Below are 23,077 nucleotides of genomic sequence, written 5' to 3'. Positions count from 1 at the left end.
GAACACTATGAAGCTAATAAAGGCCTCCCGCCCTACCATTTTCCACCATCCCATTCGAATATAAACCCTGAATTCTACAATTATTTTTATTGAAAACAACCTCACATTTGTTTTCTTTGTAAAGTTTATGAATTGAAAGAAGATTTATATTAAAATCTAGGACAACAAAAACATCAAATAGGGTTAAAGAGTTAAACAGTTCAAATTCTAATAGTTTTAATTTTGGCAGAAGAACTATTTGGATCTTTAACAAGAAATATTTAGACACGTCCATAGTGTCATCATGAAGAAGGAAATTAGAACCTGTCATATGTTGATTAACTCCGTACTCAATGACCCTTTTTTGGTAGTTAATGGTAGAATTATAAGAAGTTAATAGTAAAGTACTTGTCATATTTGCATTGATAAGTGCTTCATTAGTTAGGGGCTTTTCATTATTGAGATGAAGAAACTTGTTGATTGTTTTATTGTTAGATGTCAAATTTCAGACCTAGCAGAGTTTTCTTAGAGGTTCAAAAGATGAACAAGTAGATTGGGTAGGACATGAAGAAGTAGTGGAGTAATTTCTACCTTGGTTATTAGGATTATATTCAGCTTTAAATTTAAAGTCTTTTCTAAAACCAACATTCTTATAACATTTGTCAATAGACTGACCCTTTATACCACAATCTTTACATTGAATGTGATTTCTTCCTTTCTTATTACTTGCTTTATTGTTAAAACGAGTACTAAAAGCGGGAGCAATAGTTTTATTAACAATAGAAGAGTTAGTTAAAGAATCACCCTTTTATTGTGGTTCTTTACAAAAGCATTTTTAACATTTGGAAGAGGATCCATTAATCGTATATGACTTTTAACTTGATTAAAAGAGTGTTCCAAACACATAGTAATTGCATTAATTTCATGAGTTTAGCATGATCATTAAGACAAGCAAAAGCTTCATAGGTATACTCAATGAGACTTTTGAGGCCATAAAACTCTTTCCAAAGGGAATCTAATTTATTAAAGTAATCAGAGAAGGAAGATCCACTTTGTGTAACTGAACTAATCTTTTGATGAACATTAAAAGCCACATAACCATCAGATTTATTATATGTTTCAAATAATTCTTTCCAGAATCCTTCAATATTTTCAGAATAAGCATGATTAGCACATATTGACTCAAATATAGACCCCATGATCCAAGAACAAGACCCCATGAACCCAGAACAAATAACAACATTATCACATGTTGAGTAACAACAAACCAAGTTAAGCACTTTAGACAAATATGAAAAAACAAACTTCGATGAACTCATGAAAAATTCTAAAAAAACGTAAATCAAAAGAACACAATGTTTAACGTGGTTCGGTCAAGATAACCAATGTCCATGGGTGAATGATATATATATATATATATATATATATATATATATATATATATATATATATATATATATATATAGAGAGAGAGAGAGAGAGAAAGAGAGAGAGAGAGAGAGAGGCGATTTTATTAACTTTCTGGAAGTATTACAAGCACCTAAAATTATATCTCACTTTGATCTCTCACATAAATGTAGCAATTTACAATGATGGTGGTATAAGCCTATATGTAACATCTCAAAAATCACAACAAATTTTAACTTCTCAAAAACAACAATTCAATCCATAAAATTTTGCAAAACTATTGTTTCAAAAGTGTTTTCAGTAATTGGACTTTCCTAAAAATCCATATAACATAAAACCGAAGGATGTGCATGATCACGCCTTTGCCTTGCCACGATCCTTGGAAGTACCTGAAACAAAACTAAATTGTAAGCCAACGCTTAGTGAGTTCCCCCAAAGTAACAACACATTACATAACAAACAACAACATGCATACAGAGCCTTCAACATTACTGGACCGCTTCTTCGGGCCTTAAACCTATCTGGACCACTCTCTGGGCCTTCGACCTGAGTGGACTGTCTTCCAGGTCCTTAGTCTATCCGAACCGCCATGGGTATCTTGGCCTTTAATATCAGTTGGTCCGCCTCAACATAGTAAACCATAACATATTGATATGCCCATTATCAATCAATAAACAACAAACACAGGTAATCCTATAGATCTACCGGTCTAATCATATAACAACCAGTAATACATATCTCCGCATAACAACATACAACACATCAAGATATCAAATCCAATGAGCCAACCTTGGTGACTTCAACCCATAAGTACAGTAAGGAAAACTCAACTCTCAGTCCGAATACATCTTAAATGAATCTCTACTCCGACAACCAACTCTACCCGACTCTTAATAATCAAAATGTAACATCCCAAAAATACAGACCAAAAGTTTCATTTTTGATATAGCAATTTATAAAACACTTTATAGAAAACATCATCAATTTATTTCATTTCATAAAAATCCATATATCATAAGTTTCAAAATCATGTCATCACATAGTAACAATGTCTGAGTACAAATCCTAAGAATCTCATATGTGGAAATCGTGTGTGTGTGATGACATGATTTTGAGACTTATGATCTATGGCTTTTTATGAAATGAAATAACTTGATGATGTTTTCTGTAAATTTTTTTTATAAATTCCTATATTAAAAATGGAATTTTTGGTCCGTATTTTTGGGATGTTACAAGTTGGTATCAGAACCTTGGTTTGAGGGATTCGGACACACCTTCGGGGGTGTCTGGACTCAAATTGAGGGTTTGAAAGATTTTTACAAAGAAAATAGTTTTTCTAAAAATTTAAAATAAAGAGCTTTGAGAAAGAACAAGGTGTGTGATTCTTGCAATCGGCTGAGCCCAAGTAAGTTTTCCCCAAGATACCCATACATGTTATGTTATGATATGATATGATTATGAGAACCGCATGCTAGATTAGGGTCGAACATCTAGGAAGGATGCCTTATATGCCTATTTTATGTGTATTAGAAATACATGCTAGATTAAGGCTAAGGATCTAGGAAGATGCCTTATGCGCCTGCTATATGTGCGTACTGAATTTCATGCTAGAACTGTTTAGTCAATGATAAGATGGCCTGTATAGAATATGCTTGGTTCTGTTACTCAACGCTCGAATGCAGCTTGCTTTGTGCTTTTTGGAGTTCTAGTTATCATTGACTAACTAGCAAATGAATACGTTAAGTTACCTATTGCGACGAATAAATAATTTCAGAAGGTTAGGTCTAGCCCTGTTTTGCAGCTCTTGTTTGAGTCCAACCGTTGTAGGGTAGGACCTCTCATTCGAAGAATTGTCTGGTCATAGTGATATGTAATGGTATTCGTGAGCTAGTTAGGTAAAGGTATCAGGGATTTCTTATGTAACTAATGGCGGAGAGTAGGTCGGAGAGTTACCCTAGGGTAAGCCTAGGATAAGATTAGTGCAGCGAGCAGTAGTAGTAGAAGGGACTTGGTGAAGTTAAGGCAATCCTTAAGGAAAGTACGAATAAATGTGGAAGGTAGTATGGGCCCGTATTACTGAAAGCAGAGGATTCATACTCGAGTTAAGGAGGGCCGAGATAGAACTTGGGAACTTGTAGAATGTGTGAGACCTCTCGAGGTTATGTATGACCCTAAAAATTATGTTTTTTTTGTTTCAAAATGGTAGTGACATGTCACGGAGCAGGAGGTTCAGGGTCTGGGTCAGGATCAGGTTCAGGTTCAGGTGTAGGTTTCGAGTCGGTTGATGACAGACTACACGAGTTCATCGCGTCTGAGATTACGAGAGGTATCCTTGAGGCGACCTCGGTGATTTTAGGGTCGATCAAGGAAGGGATCATCGAGTTGATGGAGGAGCACCTCAGGGAGTTTAGGAGCGACATGGCATCTGGCCAGTCCGGGACACACACACTCTCCTTCAAGGATTTTAGGGGATGTGGTGCGCTGGACTTCCACGGGGTGAAGGACCCGATTATAGCCAGGAGGTAGACTGCAGACATGGAGTTTGCTTAGTTGAGTAGCTTCTTCCCTGAGGGGTCGAAGGTCCGGTATGATGTAGGATGTCTGAGGGACAAAGCTAGAGATATGTGGGAAGCGGTCAGAGATTTGTTGGAGCCCCAGCCATTGAGGCTATGACCTGGTCAAACTTTGTGACTAGGTTTAGGGCTGAGTTTGCACTAGCTGTGGAGATTTAGCAGCTGGCCCGGGAGTTTCAGGATATGAGGCAGGAGATTGAGTCGGTGGCGGAGATTACCGCTAAGTTCAGGGAGAGGGCCTTACAGATGCCTCAGTATGCAGGGGACGAGGAGATGAGGAAGACTCGATATCAAGACACGTTGAGGGTTGACATCCAGAAACATGCTAGCTAGTCGGCATGCCCGACCGTGGAGGACATGATAGCCAGGGAAAGGGAGAGGGATATTGACATTAATCACCTCCAGAAGAGGAAGGCGGAGGCTGGGCAGGTTAGTGGGGTTTCGGGGAAGAAGCCCAAGGGATCTGATTCTAGGTCGAGGGGACAACAGGGCCGGAGATGCTGTGGGAAATGCGTTAGGCCACATGAGGGAGTTTGCAGAGCTGGGGGCTCAGGCTGCTACAAGTGCGGCAAGACCGGGCACTTTAGCAAGGATTGTACAGCCCCTACCCTACCATTCAGACGTCAGACCTAATTTGCTTTCATTGCAATCAGAGGGTCCATAAAAAGGACAACTTCTACAAGTACGGAAACTAGAGATCGTCTGTGTGATCGTCGGTATTAGGTGAGTCTTCCTCACTATACTTTCTGGTCGAAGGCACCAAGGTCGGCCCATTGGTTAGATAACTTGATATTACTGATATGCTGAGTATGATATAGTATTGTATGCTAGTCTGTTAGATCGGTGGGACTACCTGTAATCCTCTTTGCATGATTATTTGTATATGTTGTTATTTGTCGGCATATTATGTTGGGTTGAGGTTGTATTGCTTTGTGTTGTAGCTAACAAAGCCTAGAGCATTCCAGATATGAGTTGAGGGCCAGGTAGGGCATGCCAGACTAATACTGAGGGCTCAATAGCATTCCAGATACGAGCTGAGGATGCTATTGGTACGCCAGACTCATACTGAGGGCTTGAGGGTATTATAGCAATCCAGATATGAGCTAAGGGCCTGGAAGGGCATGCCAGACTGATACTGAGGACTCATGGGCATTCCAGTTATGTGCTAAGGGCCGGGTAAGGCATCCCAGACTCATAATGAGGGTCAGGGAGCAAGCCAGACATAAGTTGTTGGCCCAGGGGGCAAGCCATACTGATGAGGTGGGTTTAGGCGTAATCCAATCTGTTAGTTGTTGACCCATTGCATGCTGTTACTTTTGTATATGTGTTATTGATTGTGTGTTGGTACTTTGGGAGAACTCACTAAGCTTCGTGCTTACAATTTTGGTTTATGGTTTCAGGTACTATAGTGGAACATGGCAAGGTGAAGGCGTGACCGTATACATCCTTGCGTTTTGGACTTATGATTTCTGGGAAACTATGACAAAATGAACATTTTGAAAACTGTGTTGAGAAAGGTTCTGATTCTAAAATAATGTTTTCGAATTAATGGTTTTTTGTAAACACTTCTATAGAAAAAGGGTTGCTTTGAAAAGTTTAAATTTTATGAAAATTTTATGGATGTTACAAGTTGGTATCGGAGCCTTGGTTTGAGTGAATTGGAGGAACACTCGTGCGAATCCAGTCTCAAAGTAAGGAAAAGGGTTTTCAAAATAAATTTTCAAATGGTTTTCAAAATAATCAAAGGGGATGCGATGTGTACGATCAGCCAGAGCCGAAAAGTTGACCCCAAATTAGCACACGATCATTTGAGATTATGTTATGATATGTTACAATAGCGTGCTTGTGATAGACTAAAGATTAGGAATTGCATGATAGAATTTCCTGATTATATGATGCATGATAGCCTAGGATTCTCCTTTATATGAAATTGACATCATTACTATAGTTGCTTAGTGTATGCATCATGGTTATATATAACTAAGATCTTGTAGCCTGAGAATGTTTGGTTTGGCCTTGTTTCCTGTTCTTTTTTGATGAAGGGCTTAGGGTAGGATCAGATATTTGATTGTCTATAGGGTCCAGTGTTATGTATGGCTAGAAAACACGAGTGTTGTAGGGTTAGTGGAAGTTTCATGGATGAGTTGTATGAGGTCAGCCGACTAGTCGCATTATTGGATGAGGTAGCGGTGCTTTCCTTGGTTTGGGCTCAGTTCATTGTGGGTCATCATGAGGAAGGATTAGCAACTCTTGAGAGAGTGAGGGCTGGGCAAAGATGCGCACGAGATGTTGGGTATCTGAGATTGAGTATTTCATAGGAGAATATGTCTGATCTTATTGCATATAGTTCCAATCGGCTCCTCTAGAAAAATGTTGCTTGCTTTGTGCTTTGTGGAACTCATGAGTGAGTTGAGTTAGCTATTAGGTGAATATGTCAAGTCACATGTGAAAAGGTTGGATAATCATAGAGTGGCAGATTTGACCCTACTGTGTTGCTCTCGTTTGAGTCCAACCATTATAGGGATAAGTTTGTTACATCGAAGGATTATTTGAGCTTTGTTGCATGTGATTATATTCATGGAATAGCTAATTGAAATTGTGAGGATTCCTTCAACAGCTGGTGGCACAAAAGTGTGGAACCCAAGGATAGCCTAGGGAGTATCTTTTAGTGCAGTTGTTCGTTGTTGAACAAGTTTCAGGAGTATTTTATGACTAGGTTTTAGAGGACCCGAGATAATTCTTGAGGAAAGTATGGATAGGTGTGGAAGGTAGTATTGGGCCCGTACTACTGAAAGCATAGGATCCATACTTGATTCAAGGAGGATTCCGGGGACTCTAAGGACTGGTAAGGGAAGATAGCATGGTTGGATACCATGGTTCGAGGCAGTGGTTTTGTATATGTCGATCGTTTGGCTTGGGCTGCTCATACGAGGATGGGTTTTGTGTTTGTTCAGGCCCCTATGGCGATATTGATGTGGGTTGAGTGGTTCAGACCCAGATGAGTATGTTGGTTGGAAGTATCGAGGGTTTTGTTAGGCGTCAGGCCTCGAGCCTCGCGACACGGGGAGGAAGTGGTTGATATGATCGTCTTGGAAATCGCATATGGGATTTAAGTGGAAGATTGTTGGATTAGAATGTCGTTATATGTGGCAAGCATCTTTCCCTTCAATTCTTCTGAGTCAGAAGGAGTGGGCAGGCTTGTGACCTCTCTAGTTAGGTTGGATTCTTAGCTTGGAGTCTGTTGGTCGCAATGGTTAGCGACAATATGTCAGCGCCAGTGTGCACAAATGGATTGATGTGCCATGAGTACCTTAGCGATGCGAGAAAGGGTCCATATTCTTGGGATATGGGAAGGCTAAGTGTCGGATCGTCATTGGTATTGAAAGCAAGGAAGGTATGTTTGGGTCATAGATTGGTAGCTGCCTATGCTTGTAAGCGGTTATAAGTGGGAATTTCAAAGGTCTTCATCTGAAATTCATGTTTATCTTGGGATTCGATTGATCCGTATAGGGAGTATCATTATGCGTATGTTATTCATTCCATCGTCAGGAATGGTTGTACTTGGTTGGGCCGATTGAATTATGCTTTGTCTTCAATACCAGTCGTTAGCGGTTCGAGTTCTAAGTAGGGGAGAACTAGGATTCTCTGGTCGAGTGTCAGCCATAGAGGGGAATTGCCAGTTCGCGTGCTAGATTGTTGTTTTCAAAATTTTGGGCGGATGTTGATCGATGGTCCATTTCCATAAGTGGGTATGTCCAGCTCCAAGTGGGTTTGTGGTTCTTTCGTTTAGGTGTCAAGATGTCCTAGACCATTAGTTTTTGAGCTCATCATTTAGCGGGAATTCTCCAAAGGAGTTAAGTGGTGATAGTTAAAATTCAAGGAATGCGTCAACCACCCTCCAGTGCAGTGTGTTTATGTTTCCCTTGGTCCTTGGGTAAGTTTTCCCTCAGTGGTGGAGTGGAATTTCTGATTCTTAACAGACTCAGGTTTGGCAACCTTGGAGATCGCATTGGAAGTCTTATCGAGCTAGTTTTGTGTTGGTAAGACCTATTCAGTCTCAATCAAATATGGGATCTTGTTTCGATCGTTGATAAGGATGTCTTTTGTTATTGATGGATGTGGTGTGTCGATTTTCCTCGGGAAATTCTTTCCTTTTGGATGAGGTTTACATTTCCTAAGAATGTGCACGGTCCTGTTGGGTTATAGCCTTCGAATTGCGTCGAGAGTTCAACCATTATCCTATTCTCGGGTCGTGTGTGACCATGGTTTCATAAAATTTTGCTTGGCTAGCAGCTTGCTCTGTGGAGGGAATCGGGTGTGGTAGGTTTGCAACATTGTTGTACTCGATTGGTGATTATGATGGACATTGTTTAGGTCCCTTCAAGGAAATGGAATGATGTGAGTATATTTTGGCCCGAAGTGTTTGTTGAATGTTGTAATACCAACAAGGTCGATGTGAGATCAGGAGCATTCCATGCATGGGCTGAGGGTCGGGGAGAGCATTCCAGCCTCATGTTGTGGGCTCGAAGGCAATCCAGACCCATGTTGAAGACCTGGTAGGGGTATTCCAGTCATGGGTTTTGGGCCTAATGGTCTTGATTATTCATTTCATCCATTTGTGATACTCTCAGTATTGACGCGTTCATAGGGATCGGAAGACCCATAAATCAGTTGGTTTGGACAGGGAGCGGTCAAGGGTTGTTGGGAGTACCATTCAGGTATCATAATGAATTTGTAGAATGTCTACTTTGTATTTATGTTTGTTCACAAGTTGTTGTTAGGGATTGGATGAAATGCGGAAATTCTTGGTTTCATCATCTTCTCTCGTCGGTTCAGAGGTTTGTAATGGCATGGCAGAAAGTCAAAGGTTATTCTAAGGTTTTGGTGCATCGTATGGATTCAGATTGGGGGAGGTTCACTATCGACTTGTTTTGAGGATCTTTTCTGCATGTTTTGTGGTATCTTCAGTTAGAGACTTGGGGTGGATTCATGGATGGCCATTTCGAGATGGCTTATGGTGGGAACTTGCTTTGAGAATCGTGTGTGCATCCATGTAATGATTGTAAACCAGGGAGATGTGATTTAAGGAATCGGTATGCTAAAGGCATCAACTGGTGGGTCAGGAGTTAGTTCATGTGTTTGTGCTCTGGGATGATTCTATCAGTGAAGGTCAGGCAGGTCATAAAGTTTCAGAATTTTAGCAACCGCATATCATTCCGACAGTTAAGGAAATTCATGTCCCATATCTCATTGTACTCATGGGGTTATTATCATCACGAGTTGAATAAATAGTTTAATGGATAAGCGTCATGGTTTTGACTCTGGATCAATAAAGGTGGTTTGTCAGGGAGTCAGAACTATTTCAAGTCTTGAGGTTTCATGTAAGGAAGGGTTGGGTTCACATAGGGCGGGATTAATTTTATGCATGGGATTATCGATTCGTCTTCTTCGAGTTAAAAGGATTTCATTTGGGTTTAGTCACCTTTGAGAGGTTGTGATATGTTCATGGTTGTGGTTGTGCCCCTCAAGATGTCGGGTATACCGGGGATGGTAAGGAATGATTTTGAGGACGAAATCGAATTTAAGTGGGGTAGAGTTGTAACACCCCAATCTTCAAGTAATTTCAAATTCATCCTTTAGGTTGTAATTACGTCATTTTTTAGTCCTTAATTTGGAAAGGAGTGGCCACAGGAAGCCCTAGGGGCAAAATGGTAATTTATGGACCAGGAGTTGTATGTTGGGCGTACATGTGAGTACGCTAAGCGTACTAGGGCGCGCATAATACGCTAGGCGTATGTAGGGCGCACTAGTGTCTGGTTGAAACCATAACTTTTAGGATTTGTGGAGTATTTAAGCATCATTATGGCCCTTTTCCCCTATCTTTTCAGCCTCCAAGTTCTTATATTCTTTTTGGCAAACCCTAACTCCTCTAGGGTGTGTGTGTATGTATGAGTTCAGAGTGTGTTTCTTGTATGGTTGAAGGAGAAGTTAGTGCATCAAAGGATTCAAGGAAGGAAGCAAGCTTGTAGATCTAGGATTATCATCTTCTTGGGAAACTTTAGGAGGTATAAACCTTTTACCTTTATGATTAGATTGTTTAGATCTTGATTTGGTAGATTTTTGGTGTTCTTCTTGTCCCAAAAGTCCCATTGTTATGCAGGCTTTGTTTTGGACATTTTGAGATGTCCTCTCAAACCCTAGGAAGGGTTCTAAGTTATAAAAATGAGGTCCCTTTGGTTGGTTTGGCTACATGTTGCTGATAGGGGGTCTTAATGGGTTAAGACCAACCATTAAGCCCTTTTTGGACGACCAAAGTCTTAAAGCTTGAGACTTTATGGTTCTTTAGTGTTTTTGAGCCATGGATCTAAAATTTGGGCTTAAGTGCGTAAGCCATTAAGCACATATTGGACTTTTGGATCTGCGAGGCTACGCCCCGCATAAGGAGTAGTACGCCCCATGTACTTGGTCAGCCTTCCCGTAACATGGTCAATGTGAGGTCTCGTGTACGCTGAACGTACCTCCGGCGTACGCTCTGCGTACGCAACTGTTTTTAGCCTCCTTTGCTTTAGGCTTCGGGTATTGGGCCATCTGTTGGGCTTTGATACTTGGGCCCTAATGAACTATATGGATAATTGTGTTTTGGGATAATTAGAGGATCGAACATTGGATAAGGCCCAATAAGTAGTTGGGACCAATTTGGAAAATTAGGCCAAGTGTGTGCCTTGAGGTAATTTGTGCCTTTTTGGATCAAGATTCAGGTTTGGTTTTCTTTGGGTTGTGTTGGGCCGTCTGGGATTTTTTGCTTTGGGCTTTTGGCTTGATAGATCTTCTTGAGTGAAGGCTAATTGGACTTAAGGAGTTTATTTTGATATTGGGCCTTTTGTCGTCTAGTTTGGTCCTTAGCTTTCGGCTAAGCTTGAGGAAGGGTAAAAAGGTCTTTTACCCTGAATTGGACTCGTAGTATGAGTCAGCGACTAGATGTTGATGGATTGTCCTTTTGGTATCTATTTAGCGAGTGTGTGATAGCGGATATGCAGTTAGAGGTTATTCATGGAATCAACTATTGATGGGGTGTTGTCTTAATGTGGCGGTTCAGGATCTAGCAGCCAGTATCTAGGGATCGTTTGTGTAATCGGCAGTTCGAGGTGAGTCCTTCTCACTATACTTTCGTGTTGAAGGCACCAAGGGCGGCCCATTGGTTGGATAACCTGAAATTCCTGATATGTTGAGTATGATATACTATTGCATGCTAGTCTAGTTGATTGGTGGGACTACCTGTAATCCTGTCTGCACAATTATTTGTATATGTTATTATCTGTCGGCATAGTATGTTGGATTGAGGTTGTACTGCTTCGTGCTATAGCCGACAAACCCTAGAGCATTCAAAATATGAATTGAGGGTCAGGCAGGGCATGCCAGACTCATATTGAAGGCTCAAAAGCATTCCAGATATGAGCTGAGCGGTAGGTAGGGCATTCCAGACTCATAATGAGGGCTTAATAGCATTCCAGATACTAACTGAGGACCCGGTAGGTATACTAGACTCATACTGAGGGCTTGAGTACATTGGAGCAATCCAGATATGAGTTGAGGGTCGCGAAGGGCCACTGAGGGCTTGAGGATATTGGACTTATGATTTCTAGAAACTCTGATAATGTGAACGTTTTGGAAACTATGTTGAGAAAGGTTCTGATTTTAAAATAATGTTTTGGAATTAATGGGTTTTGTAAACACTTCTAGAGAAAAATGGTTCTTTTGAAAAGTTTAAATTTTATGAAAAATTTATGGATGTTACATATTATATAACACAACAAGGTCCCCCTATTGCTACATATCACTTCCAAGTGCTCCAAACCTCTTCCAGGTGCTCCAAAGCCCCCTTTATATGATCCGTTCCTTTGTTAGACGATTCATTCCCTTCTAAAATGATACATTCCTTTGTCACATGCTCCATTGTAACTTAAGTGCTCCATGTTGGACAAGACTTCATATCCCAATAACACATTCCCTTTTTAAAGATTTTCTAGCATCATCATTTTGTTTGACAAGAGTGCCACCAATAAATCCTACTTTATTAGGAAGTTTTAAGCATCTAAGCATAACACTTATCCACATCTGATAGTTTTATGTACCAGTGAGTTTGAATGAAACCAAGGTGGTAATAGTATTATTGGATTTGTAAACGTAAAGAGGATCATTGAAATCAATTACTTCAAACTTGTTAGAACTACCGCCACTCCAGGAGGAATAACCATTTTTAAAATATAAACACAAACTAACAGGTAGTAATGAAGATTTTCCAAACACGACTTCCAAGACAAATAGAAGTAGTAATAGAAAAAAATATATCATATGATACACATGTAGCATGTAAGGAAAAAAAAGAAGTCAATCAACAAACAAATAACTGGCATACTCAAGACAACCAAATTCTCCCACATCTACAATCTAGAAAAAAAAAGAAGAGAACAAGAAGGGCTAAAAAAAGTCAATTAGCCACTTTTGAAGTACCAACTTGGTTCGGGCTTTTAGCCGCAAAACCAAGGTAACAAATGACACTATTAGGCTCTGTATTTTGTTCTCTATTAGATTTAATCGGAGACTAGCAGACATGAGGGTTTTACCAATATACAAGATAAAAAATCGTAGAGTTCCTTTTGGTTCGAGAGTTCCAATCCAAAGACGAGTGGTAAACCTGCAATAACAAGATAGAAGCTCACGGTAACAGAGAACTTGAAAGCAGATAAGAGGAATCCAAAACGATTTAAAAAATCGAAGGTGGAACCTTAAATCAACATCGATAAGCGTCAAATATTCCAAGGATCCACAATCATAACCATAGATTGACACTCTTTGTGTTAGATCTAAAAGATTCACAAAAGAAATAAGAAAAGAAGAAAGAACGATAAAATAACCTAACCTTGGGAACAACGTAAGTTGAAACACCACCGTTGGAGCAACCTTTTGCTCTGATACCATCAAAGAAAATATGAACACAGTAATTCCCAACTTAAACAAATATTTTATTAAGAACTTGTTTGATACATCAACAAGATTATGTAACCTTATTATTGGGAAAGATATACTAATACTCTCAAATATACGAATACTCTCAAATATTTTCTCAAGCTATAAACTTGAATATACAACAAAAATATATAGACCCTAGATTGAGAAGATGAACCATACAAGAAAAAGAGATGACTGGTTCTATGTGTACGAAGATAGACTAGACGAGAGAAGTGATGAATGGTTCTCTGTGTACGTGTCTCTCCACAAGTCTCTCTTTAGGCTTTGGGGCTATGGGAGGATTCCCACGCGTGAAATGTGGATGCGGCATACATGTCCACTGTGTGAACACTATAAAGTTACAGGAGCATGCATGATTAAATCGTGTTTATTACAGAGAAGGTTGGTCATTTTATAGACAATTTACAACAAGGAAATTGAGTGACTATAGGAGGAATATATGGTAAACCTAATTGATTGATATATACATATTCTAAATGATACACTTCCTTTCTATGGAGATTGTGTGTCGCTTATACGCCTCCGCAAGATGGAGGATCCATCGGAGACTCCGATTTTGGACCTGTTGTTGAGAAATGGACTCTTTGCCAAAGGCTTGGTGAGCTTATTTAAGGAGATTCTTCATCCACATGAGCTCAGCACACGCATTAGCTAAGGCTTTGTATTATGCTTCAGTGGAGGAGCGGTAGATTGATTTTTGACGAGTGGATTTCCATGAGACAATGTTGGTACCCAAATAGAGAACATAAGCTGTAGTTGACCGACCGGCATCGTTGACCCTACCCCAATTAGAATCAGAGAAGGCCGAGATGGTGAGTGGAGAGTTTCGTTTGAGAAAGAGACCATGATTAATAGTGCCTTTTAGGTACCGTTGAACATGCTTTAAGGCTTGGAAGTGAGTCTATCTCGGAGCATGCAGAGACTGAGAGAGTTTGTTGACAACAAATGATATATCTGGTCTGGTGAAGGCAAGATATTGAATGGAGCCGACAAGTTTCCGGTAAGGAGTGGCATTTATAGATGGAGAGGGATCATTTAGATACAATAGTTCTATGGTGCTAAGAGGTGTGAGTACATCCTTAGCACCATCCATGTTGAATTGCTGGAGAATGTCCTGGATGCGACGGTGTTAGGAGAGAAATAGACTAGTAGGGGTAGGAATGACTTCAATACCAAGATAATGATGAATTATGCCTAGATCTTTGACACTAAACTTGTTGCTCAAGGCTTGATTAAAGTGATTTAGAAATGTTGTATTATTTCCGGTGAGAACGATGTCGTCAACATAAACTAGGAAGTAGCATGTGATAGTGTTATGTTGATATGTGAAGAGAGATTCATCGGCGAGAGACTTGTAGAATACAAATTGAAGTAGGGAGGTTGTGAGTTCTATGTACCAAGCACGAGGTGCTTGCTTTAGGCCATAGAGAGATTTTTTTATTTTACAGATGTGATTAGGAAATTTGGGGTCGATGTATCCAGGTGGTTGAGTCATGAAGACGTCCTCATGAAGTGTCCCATGAAGAAAGGCATTGTTGACATCTAGTTTTCGTAACTGCCAGTTGTTGGATAGAACAATAGAAAGAATAGTTTGAATTGTGACTGGTTTGATGACAGGACTAAAGGTGTCAAAGTAATATTTTCCATATTTTTGAAGGAAGCCTTTAGCTACAAGACATGCTTTGTATTTTGAAATAGAGCCATTGAGATTTCTTTTGATACAAAATATCCATTTACATCCAATAGGAGTGTGGGAGTGTGGCGTGATAAGTTCCCAAGTTTGATTTTGAATTAGTGCGTTGAATTTTGTGTCCATGGCATTTCGCCATTTTGGGTCTTTAAGAGCCCGAGTTGGATTAGTTGGTTCAAGTGTTAATGGTAGAGGGTGAAGGGTGGTGGTGTTAATGAGGTTTGGATTGAAATATTTTGAATTTTGTTTCTGGTTGCGGTGAGGACGGAGGTTGTATGGTGATAGATGTGGGGAGGGGGTCAACAGCTTGTGGTGAAGGGGGGGGGGGGGTCTGGTGTGGGAGGATCTGGTGAGGGTGGAGTTGGGGAGGGTGGTGGTATTGTGTTGGATACATTAGCATGTGATGAAGATGACTGTGAGGGATTAAGGTTATATATGAGAGTTTGAGACGGGAAGCTAGTGGGGGTGGGATGTTAAGTAGTGGGTGGTGGAGATGAAGGAGTAGAGTCTGGTGGGGAAACCGAGATGGTAGATGTAAAGGAGTCTGCTATTGGTAGGTTAGTGGTGTCTTCGAGTTCTGATATGGAGGGAAATTCATGTTTAACGAACCCAACATATCGGGAATGGTAAAGGCGTTGTGTAGTTGGATCATAGCACTTGTCGGCTGATTTGGCATCGGAGTAGCCAAGGAAAAGACACTTGGCTGATCGTGGATGGAGTTTGGAGGCAGCATAGGGTCATAACCATGGAAAGCATAGGTAGCCAAATGGTTTGAGTTTGGTATAGGTGGGTGCAGTGTTGTAAAGTTTGGTGTACGGGGAGTGAGAATTGAGAATGTTAGTGGGAAGGTGATTTATTAAGTGTATTGATGTTTCAAAAGCATGAGACCAAAATTAGAGAGGCAATTTTGCATTGTGATGGAGAGAGAGACCGGTTTCAACGATGTGTCGATGACGCCTTTCAGCGATACCGTTTTGTTCTGGTGTATGTGGAGGAGTAGCAAAGTGAGAAAAACCATTTTGTTGAGGGCATGAGTGAAGACCAACATATTCTCCACCATTGTGTGAGAAGAGTTACACAAGAGGGGTATAAAAATATTTTTCTACTAGTGTTTTAAACTGAGGAAAGAGGACCGCAACGTCTGACTTGCGTTTCATGAGATACAATTAGGTGTATTTCGAATGAAAATCTACAAATATGACATACTAAGTGTATCCATCGTTGGAAGTTTGAACTGGTCCCCAAACATCAGAGTATATAAGTTCTAGAGGTTTGGATACATGAAAGGAGTTTGCTCCAAAAGGCTATTTATGACTTCTATTAAGAGAACATGCATCACAATGAAATAACGTATTGGATATTTTATTGTAAGAAATGCCTAAAGTATTAAGTAAACTCTTGAGAACTTCAATAGATGGATAACCAAAGTTGTGATGCCAGTAGAGAAGCGATCTGGTGGAAGTTGTAGTGGAATTTATTTGTGACAAACAATGAAGAGAAGTGATGGCAGCATAGTAAACATCATATACGTTCGTTCCCCGCATGATTGGTGCCCCCGTGCGAAGATCCTTGACCAAAAAATGATGGGAAAAAAATTCAACCGAAACATTGTTAGATTTATAGAGTTTTGCCACAGAAATAATATTATTTTGTAATTGGGGAACAAAGAGAACACTTTTTAATTGCAAGGATCGAGATTGAGTTGAAATTGAGGATTAACCGGAGTGAGAGATGGGTATAGTAGTACCATTACCAAGGGCGATTTCCTCAGGCCCTCCATAGTCTGATAGAGTGTGCAATGAGGACCGGTCGGAGGCTATATGGTGGGATGCACCACTTTCAAACATCCAAGGTGGAGTTGTTGAAGCCGGAGTAGCAGCTGAGTGGTTTATGGTTGGAGACGGTTGGGATGTATGGGAAATAGTGATGTTATTTTCTATGAGAAACCTAGCAAATTTCATGCAATCTTTTTTTTCGTGGCCTGCAATAGAGCAATATTGACAAAACATGTAGTTACGGTTATTGTTGAAGTGAGGCCCATTTTTTGATGATCTGGGGTTTCGTGGACCAAAGGTGTTGGGTCGTGAATTATTGCATGAATCACGTCCATTGGGTCGAGTAGATGTCTTGTGGGTATAGTTCACTGTAGCTATTGTGGGTGTTGGAATCTGTTCCTGGAGAGATCGTTCATAGTCGATTAATTTTGCGAATAGATCCGAGAAGGTAAGCGGTGTGTCTCACACTTTGATGGCAGCGGTGATATGCTTGTAATCTTCACCTAATTGAGTGAGGATGTGCACAATTAGGTCTTCTTCAGTGACCGGCAACTGGGCTAGGGCTAGTTCATCCGAAATAGCTTTCATCTCATGAAGGAATTCCGCCATGGATTTAGAACATTTAGGGTTCTGTGCAAGTTTTGATTTAAGAGAAATGATATGAGATCAAGAGACACTTTCATAACTCTCAGTGAGATGTTGAAGGCTTCATTGGATGTCTCTGCAGAAGACACGATCGGTTGAATGGTTTCAGAACAACTACCAAGGAGACCACCAAGTAAGATTTGATCTTGGCGGTACCATTGTTGACACAAAGGATTTGGTTTGTTGTCGATTTTTGCTGGTGGTTTCTCCATTGAATCTTTGACGAATTTGTCAAGATCAAATCCGATGAGTGTGGAGAGGACATGTTTTCTCCAAATAGGGAAATTAGCTGAAGTAAGTTTGATGGGGAAGTGTGTATGAGTGGTGATTTCGACCATGGTGGTCATGGTTAGGGATTTGGTGATGGTTGCTGGAATTTGGGATCGTGAAGGCTCAGAGGAGCATGAGTAGCTCTGATACCATATAAAGTTCATATAAAGTTACAGGAGAATGTATGATTAAATCGTGTTTATTACAGAGAAATATGGTCCTTTTATAGACAGTTTACAAGGAAATTAAGTGATTACAGGAGGAATATATGGTAAACCTATATGATTAATATATACATATTCTGAATGATACACTTCCTTTCTATGGAGATTGTGTGTCGCTTATAAACACCGCCTTAAGGGTTAGTAGGTGTGATGTGGAGTGGAGCTTGTTACGTTTGATTATGCTCAACATAATTCATCCTTTCCAAACAGACAAAAAGCTAGCCAATGAATGCATGTGTTTGTATATTAAAATAATAAAAATAAATAAATAAATAATGTTGAGTGGTAATTATAGATGGTAGTGTACATGTAGTCGAGATGACATGGTGAACAACATTTTTCTTATGGGGATGTAGTGACCGTACATCTTGGTCTTGTACTCTTATATAGATCTTGAAAAAATATCTCAACTTACATAATACCCCAAATGTTTATGGAATCTACACTCTTCTATTAATAACGTGTATAAGATAATTGTTAAGTATTAGTCTACACTTATTTGTATTACCTTTGTATGTTGATTCTTTATTCTTTTAGGGGTTTATATGTAATTATCTCAACTATATAATGAGCATAACCCCCATGCCTTTTGACATGAGATTCATTTACACATGGTAACAGAGCATGACGGGACACACGAATCGCCACAGAAAAGGATTCAAAAGAGTCACCAAGACCACATAAAAACCAATGGAATTTGTCTGATTCATCAACTGCATGACCAATGGCCGCTAGTTGATCACAAATAGCCATAAAACGGCGAACATAATCCGAAAAAGAAGCGGTACCTTTAGAAAGGAGATGGAGTTGATCATGAAGATTTTGAACCCGCTTGATAGAAGAGTTTCCGTAGGCAGACTCGAGAGCCGTCCAAACTGCACGGGCGGTGGAGAGACCCACCACATCGGAAAATGCCTCTTCGATAAGAGATGCTTGAAGCAAAATGAGGATGCATTGGTCCGCGGCTTGCTACTCCGCAAACTCCGGGTTCACGGTGTCTTGTTATCAACCGTAACAGAGGATGGCGGGGCATTAGAAGAGCCGTCAACATGGCCAAGAAGATGTTGATAGGAGAGGAGTGGGGTCATTTGATTCACTCATAGAAGGTATTTAGTGTTCCAACCAAGCTTCAGGTTGCGGATATCTTCACCAAAAGCGCGGATATCTTCACCAAAAGCATGCCTCGTCAGCAGTTTGAGCAGTATTGTCGCATGTTGCGCCTTGGTCCACTATGTGTCGCTTGAGGGGGGATATTAGTCTACACTTATTTGTATTACCTTTGTATGTTGATTCTTTATTCTTTGAGAGGTTTATATGTAATTATCTCGACTATATAACGAGCATAACTCCCATGCCTTTTGACATGGAGATTCATTTTACACATTAAGTTTATTTATTTTATGATAATTGTTAAGTTTGTTATAAAATATTATATCATTTTCCAACATAATCGCTACACTTGGGTAGCGTTTCTCTTTTATACATTTTTTTGTAATAACACACGACATATCGTTCTTGTGACTAGTTTCTTTTGCAAACAGTTCGATAGTTTGATCTACGAATTGAGATCTAGAATTGACTAGAAACATAATAATGCATATATTATTGAGTATTTAGTAAGCAGAAAAACTATTACAGGAAGTGGAAATTATACTCTGTCATGAAGAGAAAAACTATTACAAACCCTGGAAACTTTGATTGATCAATTACTCATTGCTTACCACAGGAACCCTTTCATACCCCACAGTCTCCCGGAATCTCTTTGGAAGCATAAATCGACCACCAAAACGTTGCTGCAAGAACACGATCACTGCAAACACAAAACCTCCACAAGCAATGAACACATCCCAAGAAGGTGAGTAGAAATCTGCTCCTGGATTTGCATACAGATAGAACCGATGAAACTGGTGACTTATGTTCTCTTGACCCCTATAAAGATCATACGCATGAGGTAGTAATCGAACAAAAGTGTTCCCTATGTAAAACAAATAAGACAAAGCATTCCCTTTTGAAATCTGAAAAATGTTAAGTACGATTTGTGGAAACAAGAATCCATCTAGTGTTAACCCCGCATAAGACCTCAAATCACCCAAGATTGATCGATTACTTGAGATAATATAATCATTGTTCTTCCAATTCGTTAGAAACATCATCAATCCACCAACTATATAAACCGGAAAACAGAGTACCAGAGTCCATATCTCATGATTCCAATGACTCTTTCCGTTTCCGTTTTTATCACCATTCCCAAGTTTTTTAGTCCATGTCAATTGGAGGAGACGGAATTGCAAAATGAAAGCTACCATTGTCACTATCCTAACAATGACTTCATTCACTTCAAGCAATCCACCACTACCCCCGAGTGGAATGTTTTGAGGGTAACGAGTGTTTGAAAACATTGCCTCGAAATTCAACACTAAAGGAACCATGTACCCAAGTGTAAGAATCACCATCATCAAAACCGAAATCAATGGAATCATTTCGGGATTCTTTTTTATATGAAAGAGTTGAAGGACGATGAAAAGACACGAAAGTGTCCGTGAAATCAAGTCCAATATGATTTCCAAATCCATTCTCCATATCGATTCCATGGCTTCGAGTTTAGTGTAAGCGAGAGAAACGGCATTTAAATTGTCGAAATACAAAACATCTGTCTTTTCACGTAAGCTTTCTATGCTTCCCCTGATTAAAAAACTTCCATTATTCCCATTGGTACTCGGGAATTGGAATTGCACGAGAATCTCGCAATCGAAAGACTCATTTTTCGAGTTCTTCTCGGATGAAGGTAGATTTCGACAACCAACCATACAAAGTCTTCCCGTTTCACTATCATAAAACCCCTCTGCCGATATCTCAACTCTACCGTTTTTAGTTAACGATAACGACGGAATCCCGCTTTCCGATTCCGATGTTGAATTAGCTAACATTCGGAAGCTAATCTCATAGCTTATGTTCATCGGACTGGTGTCTGCCTGCCATGGACTAAAATTTGAATCCAAAGCTTCATACGAGTTGTAGAACTGATTCCCGACAAAGATCGGAAACGCATAACCCATGGAATTCATGTTTCTGGACTTGACAGACATGTCAAAAGTCATATCCCGACTATACCCCGACGGGTACACAACCCCTTCCCTTTTACCAACATCTGCTCGAGGGCAAATTTGTCTTACTTTCTCCAATTTTGTAAACTCATACTTTGACCCGTAATTCTCCGAACTATGATCAAAGCTTTGAAACTTGATTGGTTTAAAGTACCCGACATCATCGGTTTTCTTGGTTGACCAAATTTGACCTTCGGTGGTATGTGTGTTTTTGATTGACCGAACTTCAGGGAACCATAAGGTCAACCTGATCGAACAATCTCCAACATGAGCACTTCCCAAAGGATCACTCTGATTCAAGATACGACAAGCTACTATGCAAAGCTCGTTTTTTGCTCTATTCCATGTTCCATCGCCAATTAACGTTACATTTGGATTGAAAGATTGGTACCAACGGGGATAACTTGTGTTTTGAAATTCTACTAAAAAGCGCAACTTTTTTTCTTCCAATGAACACTGAAACCCATACAACGACAAAAAAGGGTACCCAATACCTTGATTTTCCAACCGGTAAATCTTGAATTGATACGCTAACTTTGAACATAAGTCTAAAGATTCCATCCTAGCGACTGAATGTTCGTTTCCGTTTGCCCCATTACAATCTTCATTGGCAACCAACGAATATTTGTATTTCAAAAGACCCACTTCAGGGAATCCCATCAATGAAATCGGCTCAAAGTAATCGGAATCATGAGGCGAAGCTAAACTCGCCAAGATTCCACCGACTAAGCTAGTATTTATATTCATAAGCTTAGGTAAATTAAGCTTCAGAACAGCATCAAGTTTCAAACGTTTACCTTTTTTGGAAAACCAACGTGCGGATCCAACCATACAAAGCTTATTTGTGGAAACTGACAAGAACCCATCTAAGTTAAACACCAATGGACGATCAAATCGTGAATGGTTAGATTGGAAATGGTATATATTTGATGAAGCGAAAGTTAATTGAGCTTGGGTTTTGTATGTGTTGGAGGTGTTTGTTTTGAAGATTCTATTTATGGGTCTAAATTGGATGAATCTTTGTGAGAGTGAATCTGGGTCGAGAATGTTTTGAGCACCGGTGTAATGACTGGTTAAGGTTTTGAGAGATGGGAATCGGGTGTATGTGATGGTGGTCGGAATGGCTTCAGGAACGAAGGAATTGCAGTGATCGGAATAGGAGATCGTTTTAGTTGAGGAAAAGACTGTTGTAATAAGGATGAAGATGGTGATGGTGATGAAGGGAATGGAAAGGATTTTTGATGGAAAGAGTGAAGGATTCATGGCTGGAATGAGTGATGGTTGATCGTTGATTATGCTTTGTCTTATAGTCATATAGTGTGATTAATTGGTCAATGGATTGTGGGGAGTGGGTCAAACTGACACCTTCCAAGAAAGAAACTACATTGGATTTTGATATAGACTGGTTTTGATCTATGGTCGGTCAACTTTAACGATTAACAGTCTTTAACTATTAAGTTGTCACAATGAATCGATGACCCGTTCATAAATAAATCATAAAAGCAAAGCACATTTAACCAAAACCAAAATCAAGCTTATAGTTGAAGCAAAAGCAAAATCACAACTTAAATTCAAAAATTAAAAGCAAATTCAGGATATTAAGATATAGGAAACAAAACTCTTTTAGGGACGATGAAACCAGTTGAAGTTTTGAAAGAACCCGTTCATTGTTGTTTGCACGAAGGAATTATTTATTTGCTTTTTTGAAAGAAAAGGTTTTCAAGATATGAAATATGAATTGTAAAGAGAGAATTGTGATGTAAGAGTTTGTGTATTTATCAGTGTACTCATTACAACAATGAAAGAAATCCATTTATAACAACTATAAATGAGCTAACTATGGTTGAATAAACTAACTATCAAGCTAACTAATTCTAACTGAATTATAACAGAATAATTAGCACGTGATTAGCACATGATAAATATTGACATCCTACCCTCAAGTTGCACCTTGATGAATATCATGAAGGTTCAACTTGGACCTGTTATCAAAACATCATCTTCATAAACCACCAAGGCAATAAAATCATCATTTTCACCTTTTATGACAATCTGTGAGTAACTCAGATTGTATGTATGGGAATGTAGGTGGATAATGGAGTGAAGAATAAGTTTTTGAACTTTGATTGTTATCTACTATGCAATGCATTATGTAATCTTGATGCCAAACGGGTTTTATTCTTGTTCTGGTATTGTTCTTGGGAGCATTATCTGATGAAGATGAAGAACTTTGCGATTGAGATGAAGAGTGAGAAATATTATTATTGGTATTGACTTGATCATCATCACCAATATCAACATGATCTGGATCATAATCATCTGAAGGTAAGAAATCATCTTCATGTGTTGTGAAAAACTCATCTTGAGAAGTATCATTAGA

General features: G+C 39.5%; 1 protein-coding gene across 1 annotated transcript; it reads right to left on the bottom strand.

The window, feature by feature from the left end:
* Positions 1 to 19,168: 19,168 nt before the first annotated feature.
* On the bottom strand, positions 19,169 to 22,026 carry LOC111917013 (uncharacterized). Its single transcript, XM_023912659.1, has one exon. The coding sequence runs from the start codon at positions 22,009 to 22,011 to the stop codon at positions 19,300 to 19,302; it is 2,712 nt and encodes a 903-aa protein (XP_023768427.1). The 5' UTR covers positions 22,012 to 22,026; the 3' UTR covers positions 19,169 to 19,299.
* Between the last annotated feature and the right edge of the window lie 1,051 nt (positions 22,027 to 23,077).

The sequence above is a fragment of the Lactuca sativa genome, chromosome 9, assembly GCF_002870075.4.
Source record: "Lactuca sativa cultivar Salinas chromosome 9, Lsat_Salinas_v11, whole genome shotgun sequence".
NCBI classification, from domain to species: Eukaryota; Viridiplantae; Streptophyta; class Magnoliopsida; order Asterales; family Asteraceae; genus Lactuca; species Lactuca sativa.
The sequence above is the reverse complement of the archived record's forward strand: the minus strand, read 5'-3'. Positions and strand labels throughout refer to the sequence as shown.